Source organism: Miscanthus floridulus, chromosome 12 (genome assembly GCF_019320115.1).
Source record: "Miscanthus floridulus cultivar M001 chromosome 12, ASM1932011v1, whole genome shotgun sequence".
Classification (NCBI taxonomy): Eukaryota; Viridiplantae; Streptophyta; class Magnoliopsida; order Poales; family Poaceae; genus Miscanthus; species Miscanthus floridulus.
Window position 1 is genome coordinate 58870202 of NC_089591.1, and position 12829 is coordinate 58883030.

The 12829-nt window shown below is 49.9% G+C and overlaps 1 protein-coding gene across 1 annotated transcript; it reads left to right on the forward strand.

The window, feature by feature from the left end:
• The first annotated feature begins 2006 nt into the window (after nucleotides 1-2006).
• LOC136496620 (aquaporin PIP2-5) lies at nucleotides 2007-4045 on the forward strand. The gene is made up of 3 exons (XM_066492349.1): nucleotides 2007-2698; nucleotides 2815-2955; nucleotides 3638-4045. Exons 1-3 carry the CDS (start codon nucleotides 2078-2080, stop codon nucleotides 3749-3751), a joined length of 876 nt encoding a protein of 291 aa, XP_066348446.1. The 5' UTR covers nucleotides 2007-2077; the 3' UTR covers nucleotides 3752-4045.
• Nucleotides 4046-12829: the final 8784 nt, after the last annotated feature.

Sequence of the window (12829 nt, forward strand, 5' to 3'; positions counted from 1 at the left end):
CCAACCCTAATATGGTTGGTGGGCCCCTGTCGCACAGCACTATAAATAGAGGAGTGGGGAACTGGGCTCGGATAACGAAGTTGACCGGAGCCGCCGTGACCACTCACAGAAACCTAATCCGATCTAACGAGAAGTGCTGCCAGCGACGAGATGCCCCACCGCACCGCCGTCATCTCTGCATCGCCCCTGCAGTGTCACCACCGGGCTACTGGACCTCGCCTCATCGCCACTGGTCGCCACCACTACGCCGGAGCTACCACGACACCGGCGTCCATGGACCAAATGGTGAACTAGACCAAAAGTACATCAACAGTTTCCCTGTCCAGAAAGAAGCCTACCTCATGATCTAAGTTTTAGAGGCACTGTTGTATCTTACACAGATCACTTACTCTTATGTGGCAAGTTATGCGATTGCTCGGGTGCTGCTGCAATATCGTTAGGACCTGATGGTTGTCTGTATGCACAACGAAATTCTCTCTGTATTGAGAAATTTGATATTAGAAAAAAAATGAGCTAAGAGGACCCGAGCCGTTAGGACCCAATGTTGACGACGCAGCGTGGTTGCCAAAAATCGATCAAACAAATCGGCGTGAGTAGGACCCGAGCCGTCCAGCTCGTTTCAGCCATAAAGGCTTGTAAATTATGCAAGGTGCCAGCGTCACTGCTTGATTGCTCCACCATTGTCCCTTTCGCTTATACTAATCTGATGGCTGTTGTACGCCCGGGTCTCGACCTCGCACGAAAACTGCATGACTGTCTGCCTAGCGTTCCTCCAGGTAGTCGCCACGGGTGAACAGGAATACAGGATGGCACTGGAACATGAGGCTCGAGCCTCCTGTGATGGAATCTCGTGGAAGATGGGACGCGGGATCGTTGGGGCTTCGCTTTCTGTCTCGTGCTGTTGCTGTCCTCATCATACACGAAAAGAGTCCTCAGCTGTTCTGTGCACCAGCAGCACAACAACGGCAGCAGACACTGGTGAGCTGTGCAGACGGTTCTAGCTCGATTCGAACTTGCTGCCTGGTGAAAAGCAACGGAGAAGGGACCTCCAAATACAGCGCTCGTTGCAACTAGCTAGCGATCCGTGTGGTTCCAGACCTGCAGTTTCGATGGTTCAGGAAAGTGCTAGTATGACATGGCGTCATGACAGGGCATTACTACACGCTGTGCTGCCACAAGTTTGTACGCCCTTTTCGTGTCAAAGCGACGAGGGATTCAGCCAATGCTTGCGCACGATACGACATTTAGGTTGCACCTAATCAAGCGCCTGATAACGATCTTAATTAGCAGCTGCCATTAGGTGGTCCTTGCTGCGATGTGCCTCTGCGTGCTGCTTAGTTGTCTCCCTTGTCTGTCCGTGGTATCATTGGCAGCCAAATTGCTGATTGAGCAGTTCTCCATTGGTGGAGAAGCATACTGCGTTGCCAGGCAAAAGATAATTTTAAAAAAATTCTGCCAAATTTCTATAGCAAGTTTGATTGTTCTCTATCCAGCAATTGAAAACAGAGATGCAAATTCGCAAAGAAAATAAAAGAAAACAGAGATACAGAAACTCCTTGTTTGCCAGAGCTCTGAGATTTAGCATGACCACTGTAGAGCGTAGACTTCACAATTCACATTTCCACACTGATGAGGCTCACGCCTGTGCCTCCCTCACCACACATTATCAGGCGCAGACACGAACACATAGACACGCTGACACACATGGATCGTCGTCGTCGCTGAATGAAGCTTAGCCACTGATTAAATTTAGCCCCAACCCCCGTATTAGGCTCCAGAATTATCTAACCATGATGAGCGCTTTAGTCGGTCGCGGTCGGCAAAATTATAAACCCAGAAACCTCCCTGGCCAGACGCTCGACTTATCTCTGAGCAGAAGAACACTAAAGAATCCAATCATGAAGCAGCCGCCTGTTGCTGTCACGAACCACGACCGTCTCACTCTCTCACCTCCCCTCCTTAAATACCTCGCCTCGCCTCGGCCACTCTCGTCACAGCAGAAGCGAACTAAGCTAAGAAGCAGAAAGCAAGCAAGTCTCATCAGAGAGAGTAAGTTCATTGGCTAGTGCGAGCAACAATGGCCAAGGACATCGAGGCCGCGGCGGCGCACGAGGGCGGGGAGTACACAGGCAAGGACTACTCGGACCCCCCGCCCGCGCCGCTGGTGGACGCGGAGGAGCTGACCAAGTGGTCGCTGTACCGCGCGGTGATCGCCGAGTTCGTGGCCACGCTGCTGTTCCTCTACATCACGGTGGCCACGGTGATCGGGTACAAGCACCAGACGGACGCGACGGCGAATTCGAGCCCCGACGCGGCGTGCGGCGGCGTCGGCGTCCTCGGCATCGCCTGGGCCTTCGGCGGCATGATCTTCATCCTCGTCTACTGCACCGCGGGGGTGTCGGGGGGCCACATCAACCCGGCCGTCACCTTCGGCCTCTTCCTGGCGCGCAAGGTGTCTCTAGTGCGCGCGCTGCTCTACATCGTCGCGCAGTGCCTCGGCGCCATCTGCGGCGTGGGCCTAGTCAAGGGCTTCCAGAGCGCCTTCTACGTGCGCTACGGCGGCGGCGCCAACGAGCTCAGCGACGGGTACTCCAAGGGCACCGGACTCGCCGCCGAGATCATCGGCACCTTCGTGCTCGTCTACACCGTCTTCTCCGCCACCGACCCTAAGCGCAACGCGCGTGACTCCCACGTCCCAGTAAGTCGTAGCTCTAGCTCGATCGTCAGCGCCTCCCCTCCATTATTGAGCTTCGTTCATCACTGTATATAGTTGTTACTAATGCTTTGCGCTTGTGCTTTTGTTCGTTCATTCAGGTGCTTGCTCCTCTCCCAATTGGGTTCGCGGTGTTCATGGTCCACCTGGCCACCATCCCGATCACCGGCACCGGCATCAACCCGGCCAGGAGCTTGGGCGCTGCTGTCATCTACAACAACGACAAGGCCTGGGATGACCACGTACGTCCTACACACATATATAGAAACACACACTTCTCCTGCTAAAGCTCTACTGATAATGACGGGACATCCTGCCAAAGAATAAATTAAATGCTAATGGCTTACAGGCATGCATGGGCGCCGCTGCCACGAACACTGGCCTAATCTTAATTAACTAATCAAACAAAACTCTATCGCGATATTTCTCAGCCGTAGGTTAATTTACTAGCCAAGAGGAGAGCTAGAACTGATAGATTATTATATATAACAAACTGGAGGCTCAGGAAGTCAGGATAAGGCTCAATGATGATCAGTTAGTTAAGCTGATCAGCAGATGTCACCCAAATTGATTATTAGTATACAGTTCTTTAATTAGTAAGCTACTCACACAGCCACCGTGACATTTTCAGCCACCACTTGATTAAAAACACAATGAAACAAAACACGCAGCCTAATCTCTTCCCAACAACCGCCGCGCCCTTCGACCTAACTCAAAAAACTTTAATCTAGTATGTACCAAAATACCTAAATATAATGTTAGCTTGCCGTCTTACTCTGATCAATTAATAACACCATTTGTAATTTGTATGATCGTATGACAACAATTCATATATATGAAATCGCAACCCACTTGATGAAGTGATCTGCAGAATCAGTTGAGGTGTCTTACATCGATTGCTTGTCCTGTCGTCTGTGATTGCAGTGGATCTTCTGGGTGGGTCCATTCATCGGCGCCGCCATTGCCGCGGCGTATTACCAGTACGTGCTGAGGGCCAGCGCCGCCAAGCTGGGATCATCTGCCTCCTTCAGCCGCTAGATCGAAGGCCTCCCGCCGGACAAAGGACAACCGGAGGCATGAACTGTAGATATATCAGAGGCCGGCCTCCTCTCCTCCACTGCACTCGTGAATGCCTACATGCGTCGTTGGTTGCTTCTAGCCATGCATTATACATGCACGCCTTATGATCAGTTTGCGTCTGTATTTCCACTGCATTTGCTCGCTTTTTCTTCCAAGCTAGTGTGATTGTGCTGTTCTACGTACTTATCCGTGTACGACAAACTGGGCAAAATGAAAAAGAAAAGATAAATGCATATATGTAAAGTTTTTGAAGTACTTGAAGTTGAATGCTTTTGTTGACTCGCTCGTGTCACTGTTGCTGCACGCTGCATATGCCATGTGGAGTGCTGCGCCTAGTCCCTCTTTGGCAACGGCATCACTCCATGAGGCCTCAAATTTCAGAACCATTCAGGGCACCTTTGGAACACAGAATTTTGAGAAGTGGGAATAGAAGAAAAAAAAACGTAGGAATAGAATAACCTTAATCTTGAATCATATTGATTGAGAAAATACAAAAAAAAAACTTAGCACAAGAAAAACACTGAAACCAATGAGAGAGATATAATGAGAAGGAGTGTGCCGAGTGGCACAAGGATAACTTTCTATGAGATTCAACATCTTAGTACACTACTGGATCCGCCGCCTTTGCCGAGTGCCGGCCGCACTCGGCAAAGGAACCTTTGCCGTCGGCAAAGGCTTTGCCGAGTACGGCTCTCGGCAAAGAAGTGGTCGGCAAAGTGGTCGGCAAAGGAATCTTTGCCGAGTGCCACGTGGCAGGTACTCGGCAAAGGATTTGCCGAGTGCCACACCAGCACTCGGCAAAGGTAACGGGCGCCGTCAACTTGACGGCACCCTTTGCCGAGTGCCGACGTGTTAGGCACTCGGCAAAGGAATTTTTTTTTGAAAAATTCTTCGCCGAGTGCTGACGTGTCAGGCACTCGATATTTTTTTTTTGAAAAATTCTTTGCCGAGTGCTGGCACTCGGCAAAGGTTTGGTCACTTTGCCGAGTGCCACGCCAGCACTCGGCAAAGCTGGGCTCTGCTGGGAAAAATGCCCAGCTTTGTCGAGTGCTGGCACTCGGCAAAGCTGGAATTTTTTTTGTTTTTTTCTGTTTTCTTGCATTCTAGACATGCAATTTCACATATATTCATGACAATAAACTAGAATATCACATAAAAATCACATTTCATCATCAAATGACGTCTCAACACGATATAAGTTCATAACATGTCCAAAACCTGCAAGAAAACAACGGCGCGAAGGCCGATAACCACAGCGGCACGAAGGCCGACATCACAGCAGCACGAAGGCCGACAAGTCCACAAGCGGGCAGTAGAGGTACCTAGCTCGACCCGGCGTCCCTAGGGGCCCCAGAGCCCCCACCTTGCTCCCACGGAGACCACCCTGACTGCGGCGCCGCCTGGAACGTCGAGTAGGGCCCGGAGTGCCCCTGCTGCGTCAGTGGAGGAGGAGCGGTACCTAGCCACGTGAAGCCCTGAGTTGGGAAGGTCGGGTGAGCCGGCCACCCGTGCGGTGGAGAAGGGCCTAGTGGAGGGCTGGCACCTGGAGGAGTCGGGTTCGAACCCGCCGACTATTCCTGCACAAAGGACAAGTGATCTCATTAGTACCTGCAGGATGGTCGCACAAGCTAAAGCAACAGGCAATATACTCACCGGAGTCGCTATAGGAGTAGGCACAGGAAAAGGTGGTGGAGCGAAGATCAAGGCAGGGAGCTCGTGCTGCTGCATTCCCGGGATCTAAAGGCCCTGGAAGTAGGCGGCAAAGTCCTGCATCTGACGCTGGTAGTGCTGCGTGACAGCCGCCAGCTGCCGCTGATGGGCCACCGCCATGTTCTCCTGGTTCGTCTGCAACTGTGCGATCTGGGCCTGCAATTTTACACCCGCAAAGTTGATGGTATGTGAAAGCAAGGTACATGTGTGTGAACGATGAATGAAACTGCACTTACCTGAAATGCCGAGAACATTTGCGCGTTGCTCGGCTGCCGAGGCGCTATGGGGATGTCGGAGGAGCTCCTAGTCCCGTCTCGTCGAATCTGGATCAGCGTGGGAATAGAGGACGACTCGATGGCGCTGTTGGCCATCCAGTACCGGTCGTGCTGCTTCCCTCCTCCCAACCTCATCAAGAGGTCCGTGTCCAGGGGGTCGGTGGTGGGGTCGAACGTCTCCCCATGGTGCTGGCGAGCCGCGGAGGTGTACTCGGCGAGCTTGGGGTAGACGCTCACGTTGGTGTACGCGTCGGGCCCGTCCGCCGGGTCATAGACGTTGTCCGCCGCCGTCGCTTTGCCCTTGTGAGCAAGGTCGTACCCCGTGAACTCGTTGACGACCTGTCCACCATGCGACTGGGTCTACGAGGAAAACACAAACATGGTTACAAGTAATGACAATTGAGCGCTAGAATTAATAGATCAACAGAAGTATACCCATTTTTCCATGAACACTGGGAGGGACTGGTTCCCTTGGTGGTGTGGTGCCCCTCACATCTGCAGGCGGCGCTCCCGACGTTCTCTGCACCTCTGGTACGCCACGTCCGTGGTCCACTCACGCACAATGGCCGCCCAGCAGTCCTTGTAGTTGTCGCACCACCCCGGACACATCTGCATGACATCAAGTATTTGACATGCCAGAAGATGAATTGAAGTTTCACGGAAGGAATCAGAACGAATGTTTCCTACTTAATTACCTACATGTACTGCGCCTCTGTGAGGTCGGTCTCCCTCTGGAGTATCATCTCCCTGACTTGCGGCTTCTTCACCACCTGGCCAAGCATGTCGGCGTAGTAGCTGATGACGCACTGGAGATGCGCCTCATGGTATAGGTCCTTGAGACGATCTTTGCAGACCGCCTCCTGCACTCGCGCCGCATGCTGCTCTCTCCCCTCCTCGCACATGAAGAAGTCCTGCACACAGACATCATGTATCATTTCATTGTTTCAAGAACGTCCAATGAATGCATAGTATTGAGAAATGAGGTGCGATGAAAATACTGACCCAGAACTCCCTCTTGATCTTCGCCGCAAGGGTATCGCCGTTGGAGTCCGTGACGCTGGAGAAGTGCTCCCACTTCATGGGCGCCTGTACCTCACCCTTGTGGGTGACGAAGCCAGGGTAGTACTCCCTAATCAGCAGGCCCTAGATGCCATTGATATGGCGTGAATCGCTCCCTCCACTCATAAACGTCCAACTACTGCACGAGTCATTAACAACAATTGTTAGTCTGTAGTTCGATTTTCAACATGTCATATGAACAAGTAGTGAAATCAACAATGGTTACTTATGTCTCACCCACGGGTCGAATCACCGGGCGGCGGGAAGGGAGCGGCCGTGGCTCAGGGAGCGATGAGGGCCCGTGCTGGTAGGGCTTGCTCGAACTTGAGGAAGCCGTCTCGCCTAGTGTCGGCTCGCCCCCGTCGTCGTCGTCGTCGCCGCCGCCGTCACCGGTCGTCGTCGTCGTCGTCCCCCCTTGCAGGGCCTCCTAGAACTACAGCCTCCTCGTCGACGTGCGACGTCCGTTGGCCCCCCCTACTGGTCGACGGCTCCACCAACTGCTCCTCCTTGTCGTCGTCGGCGGCGGTCGCCTGCTCCTCGTGGCGGATCTGGTACTGCGAGCGGACCTGTCGATGTGGCCGCTGCCGCCTTCCGCCCGACATTTTGTCGAGTGCCTGCAATGACAAAGATTAAAACAGTTAGCATAAATAACTGACAAGTACTTGTAAAGAAACATAATTGCAAGGTAATAATAATAACAATATAGTATTACATGAATTAGAAATTATCTCCGCGAACGGCAATATGGCTGGCGTGTAGTCGTCATCACTATTGTCGTCATCACTATCAATATTGTCGAGCTCTCTTAAGTGTCGGGCATCATCTCCATCGTCCTCATCATCTCCATCGTCATCATCATCTACATCGTCCTCAACTCCATCGCGCTCCATCTGCCATCGCTCAAGGATTCGTAAGTCCTCAGCATCCTGCACCTCATCACCCTCGTCCTCATAGATGTCGTTGTCTACTTCCATGCCCATGAGCGAAAGAATGTCTATCTCCAAACTCCCTTCTAGCCCCTCAGGTTGATAGAACTCATCTTTGTTTGGGTCAAAGTTGTAATCATCATCGTTTGGGACAACCGCTTTACCGCGCGGCGAGACCAAGTGCACAAGGCTCCAACCCACAAGCTTCTTGTCTTTTTGGCACGCTCATGGGAGGTAATACACTTGCGTGGCGTGTCGGTTAGCCACAATATAGACATCGTCTCCTTTATAGTTGGAATCCTGTCGAATTTCGACTTGCCCAATCTTAAGGTCTTTTTTCGTGACATCAGGATCGAACCAATGACATTTGAATACCACTGGCTTAAAAGCTTTGGCACCCTTAAATTTGAGCTCGTATATCTCTTCGACTATGCCGTAATAGTCCTTCTCATCCGTGCCGGGCGTACGAACTCCGCTGCACGTGGTTTTTAGGTTGGCCCGACTCTCCTCGTAGGCTCTCGTGCGAAAGCGATAGCCATTCACATCATAAACGATGAATGACTTGACCCTACGGGAGAAGCCACCGGCCACCTGTTTCAATTCATCACCCATTTCCGCATTCGTGTGGGCCTGCAAGGTCAGGACAGGTAGATCGTTACATTACTCGCTCCTAGGAGCAAAGTGGAATCTTCTAGGAGAACATAGGGAGGTGCTGCCGAAACTCCGACTCAGACGGGAGCAGAACATGGAAGCTAACTCATCTACGCATCCGCGGGCTATCCAAAAAACGTGGACAATCCGAAACAGATACGGTCGTAGATATGCAAAGACCTGCATACCTCTGACCGTATCTCTTTCGGATGGGAGATGCCTAACTGGGTGACGAGATCTACGACCAAGGTACGGGTATAGGGGTTATACCTAGGGTGGCGGTGATGTGGTGAGGCGACGCTATGCAGGCAGACCGGCACGGCGCGGGGCTACTCCAGATCCGCTCTTCTCTGCAAAACAAGAAAATATTATAGATTTAGAAGGTGGATTTGGCTCATTAGAGATGCAGGTAGATAATTTCTGAGTTTATATTTATGATTTTTGACTTATAGTTTATATATCTTTAAGTCTCACTTCTAAAATCTTGCCAGCTTTCCCCAGAGCAAGCAGCTCTTCGCTTAAATAACACAACAAGAGCAAAAGGTGTTTCAAGCTTGTTAACTCCAGGACATGAGAGCTATCCTGATAAATTTTCTATTGATTTTTGACTTATTGTTAGTAATGATATATGATGTGCTAGGATGTTTTTCTCTTTTATCACACTAAGACTTTAGGATCAACTAATATAAGTTGCTAGCAGCTAAAAAAAGCTCTAGCTGATCCAAACAACCAAGCTTATAACAAGCTATTAGCTAGCTCCCTCTAGCTATTGCAGCTTATAAAAAGTTTATTAGACCCAAACAAAGCCTACGCAATTCCTTAATTCCCATGATGCTCATTAACAATCATCAAGTGGTAATATAGTTCAATCAGAAATATTTCTCTCTTAACTTGCTAAATAATCATATAGGATATATCTAATATACTAAGTCATGTACTAAATTATCATATAGGACATATCTAATACAATAAGTCATGTGCTAAATTATCATATAGGATATATCCAATATAATAAGTCATGTCTTATTTTAGATATTTCATTTCTTTCAATAACACATACAAAGTTTGCACTACAACTACAAGCAATATCTGCTAGGCAAGAAATTAGGTGCTCGCCATGAAACTGCTAATATCAGGCAAGAGCTGTGTATGCAGTTGTGGCTGTTCACCAAATGGTACTAGTCAACTATTTGATGAATATATTATTCATCAATAAATTTGTTCCTCTGCAGGTACATAAATTTCTGTTATGCAAATAAAAAGTAGTGCATGTAGATCTAAATAATCAAGATTATTTTTCTTTTTCTATCACAACTATGCAGTTGATTACTAATATGTCATGTACAATCATGAAAGATTATTGAATGTCATGTCAAGGATCAAGTATCAGCACTGCCCACCTTCCCATATTTATAAGAGACAAAACACAGACAAGGGGTAGCTGTACTTCTTGTTCAAGAAAGTATGGTTCTACATTACATAATTTGTAAATACAACTAAAAATCTGTCTATTTAAGTGCCTCACTAAATTATAGCATCTCTACTGATATAAACCATGTAGCAGTTATATACATACAGTAATTTAGAACTTATAAGTCAGCCAATAACAAAGACTAGAAATTCTGGAGCCTTTGATGATCAAGGTATAACCATTTTAACTCATTGGTATACACGCTGATATCTTTTTTGAAAATACAGGAGGGGTTTCCCCCCTGCTTGTTAAATATTAAAATAAGTAGAAAGAAGAGTGTGTGCGGCAAAATCGAGAGCCGCACCGAGCCGAGAGCAAAAGCGTGCGTCGCGTCGTAGTACCTTGTCGAGGAGGAAGGTGGCGCACGCGACCGCTCTCCTAGGACGCCGGCAGCCGGGGGCGGAGCTCGCGGTACACGACGACGACGGGGAAGCTCGGGGCGGCGGGGACCTCGAGGACGGCGGCCGGCTGCTCGGGGGCAGAGCTCGGGGACGGCGGCCGGCTGCTCGGGGGCGGAGCTCGGGGCGCGGGGTCGGCAAGGTGGGGCTGGAGGTGGGAGGACAGGGCGGCAGAGGGCGTGCCGCGCGACGGGCGGCGGCGGCTGGCCGCGCGGACGGCGGCGGCGCGCGCGTGCGAGCGTGGCGGGCGCGGAGGAGCTCTAGCGGGCGCGGAGGAGCTCGGGCGGCCGGAGCGGCGGTGGCGCAGAGGAGCTCGAGCGGCGGCGGCGGCGCAGGGAGCTTGGGGAGAGGTGGGCGCGGGTGGGTGTGAGGAGATAGGGTTTCGGTTTGGGCCGGTGGGCCTTTTTCATTAAGGGCCTTTGCCGAGTGCTCCTGACCCGGCACTCGGCAAAGGTGTATTTTTATTTTTTTAATAAAATCCTTTGCCGTGTGCCACGTGGGCTGGCACTCAGCAAAGGCCTCTTTGCCGAGTGCCAGGTGGGCCGGCACTCGGCAAAGTCCTCTTTGCCGAGTGCCAACCCTAGCACTCGGCAAAGTGTAATTTTTTTTTATTTTTCTTCCCAAATTTTTTGTGGGGCCTTAATACAGTAACTACATCTCAACTTCAAATTTTGGGACAATGTTGACTTTTTGTGCTATATTTCTTCAATTATTTTTGTTTCGTTGAATTTTTCTGACAACTCCAAATTTGAACTGCAGGTACATGAAATAATGGAATTTGGTCATTCCAAAAATGGTAGTAATGATGTTCGGCGTACGTTGAGGCCGTATCCAGGACCTCGCATGAAGTTACGACCATGTTAGTGTCGTAACATGATGAGTTACCTGCGGGAAAAGTGTTTTTAAATTATATAAAATTCAAACGAAGTCCGAAAATAACAAAACTTGTCGAGGTGTGTTGTCATCACATGTGGAGGCTATGGTAAAAAATTGAGAAAGTTTTGAGCAAGTTGTGACGTCGGATGCCTAAAACCCAGATATCTCTCCCAAAATTTGAAGTTGAGATGTAGTTACTGTATTAAGGCCCCACAAAAAAATTGGGAAGAAAAATAAAAAAAAATTACACTTTGCCGAGTGCTAGGGTTGGCACTCGGCAAAGAGGACTTTGCCGAGTGCCGGCCCACCTGGCACTCGGCAAAGAGGCCTTTGCCGAGTGCCGGCCCACGTGGCACTCGGCAAAGGCTGTCGCCCTGGCCCCGACCCTAATCCTACCACGTGGCAGGCCTTTGGCGAGTGCTTGGCACTTGGCAAAGGTGGCTCCTTTGCCGAGTGCCTAACGGTAGGGCACTTGGCAAAGGGGACGACCACGGATGCCGTTTGTCCAGGTCCCCCTTTGCCGAGTGCCCCTCTTTGCCGAGTGCCAGACACTCGGTAAAGAGATCTTTACCGAGTGCGTGGTCTGGCACTCGGCAAAGAGCCTCTTTGCCGAGTGCCCGTGGTTTGCCACTCGGCAAAGCTTGTGGCACTCGGCAAAGTAACTGTTTCCCGTAGTGGTAGAATTTCTCTAAAATTTCTATGGAACAAGAAGTCATTTCATAGAAATTTCATATGATTTATTGAAACCTAAGGGCTTCAATCTTTTGTCGTGGTCTATGCTCTTCTTTTGTGCAGTTTTGCGCATGGTGTTTAGGCTCCATTATGACGTTGGCTTACTAGCTGAGGGATCAATAGTTAAAGTTGAAGGCAGAACATCCGATTTACTGGAATCGGGCTGAGGGAGGTACAGAAGGACTTTTTTCCTACCAGAAAAGAACCAAGCCCAAACTAGCATTATGCCACGGAAAAAGTCCACTTTCCGTCCCTTAATTTTTGGCAAAGTTCGTTTTTCGTCCCTCAACTATAAAACCAGATACAGGCGGTCCCTCATCTATCCAAATCCGTGCACGTGACCTCCACTCTGGTTTTTGCAGTGGGCCCATGCTGATTGAATCAGCCAAGGCTAAATTGAAGACAGCTGCCAGCTCATCTCATCCCCTACCTAGCACAGCCACACACGCATCTGAGCAGCAGTCTTCCTCGCCACCGATGCCTTCTCGCCGTCGTCTTTCCGTGTCGAGCCGCGACGCCCTTAGGCTCCTCATTGGCACTCCCCCCATTGCCCATGGCCCCTAGCACATCTCGTATTCTCCTGCCGCAAGCTAGTATCGGCGGCAGAGCCACCGCTAGAAGAAAGTGGCCTACCGCTAATCTGGTGCCCGTACTGTGGCATGGGGAGGATACTCGAGCTGATCTCAAAAACAGATGAGCACCCAAATAAAAGGTTCTTCAAATGCCCGAGGAAATACGTAAAGGTTAGTTTTCTTGATTTAAATTTCTAGCGATTATTGAAAGTTAGGGTTTGTACAGTGTAGACTAAAGTTTTCTTTTTTTATCGTTTTAGTTCCCTCTTTGTGAATTCTACATGTTCGAAGAAGAATATGCAAACTTTCTTGTTAATTATGGGATGCTTCAAGAGTCTGAGAGATGTGTCATTATCATCCATTGGA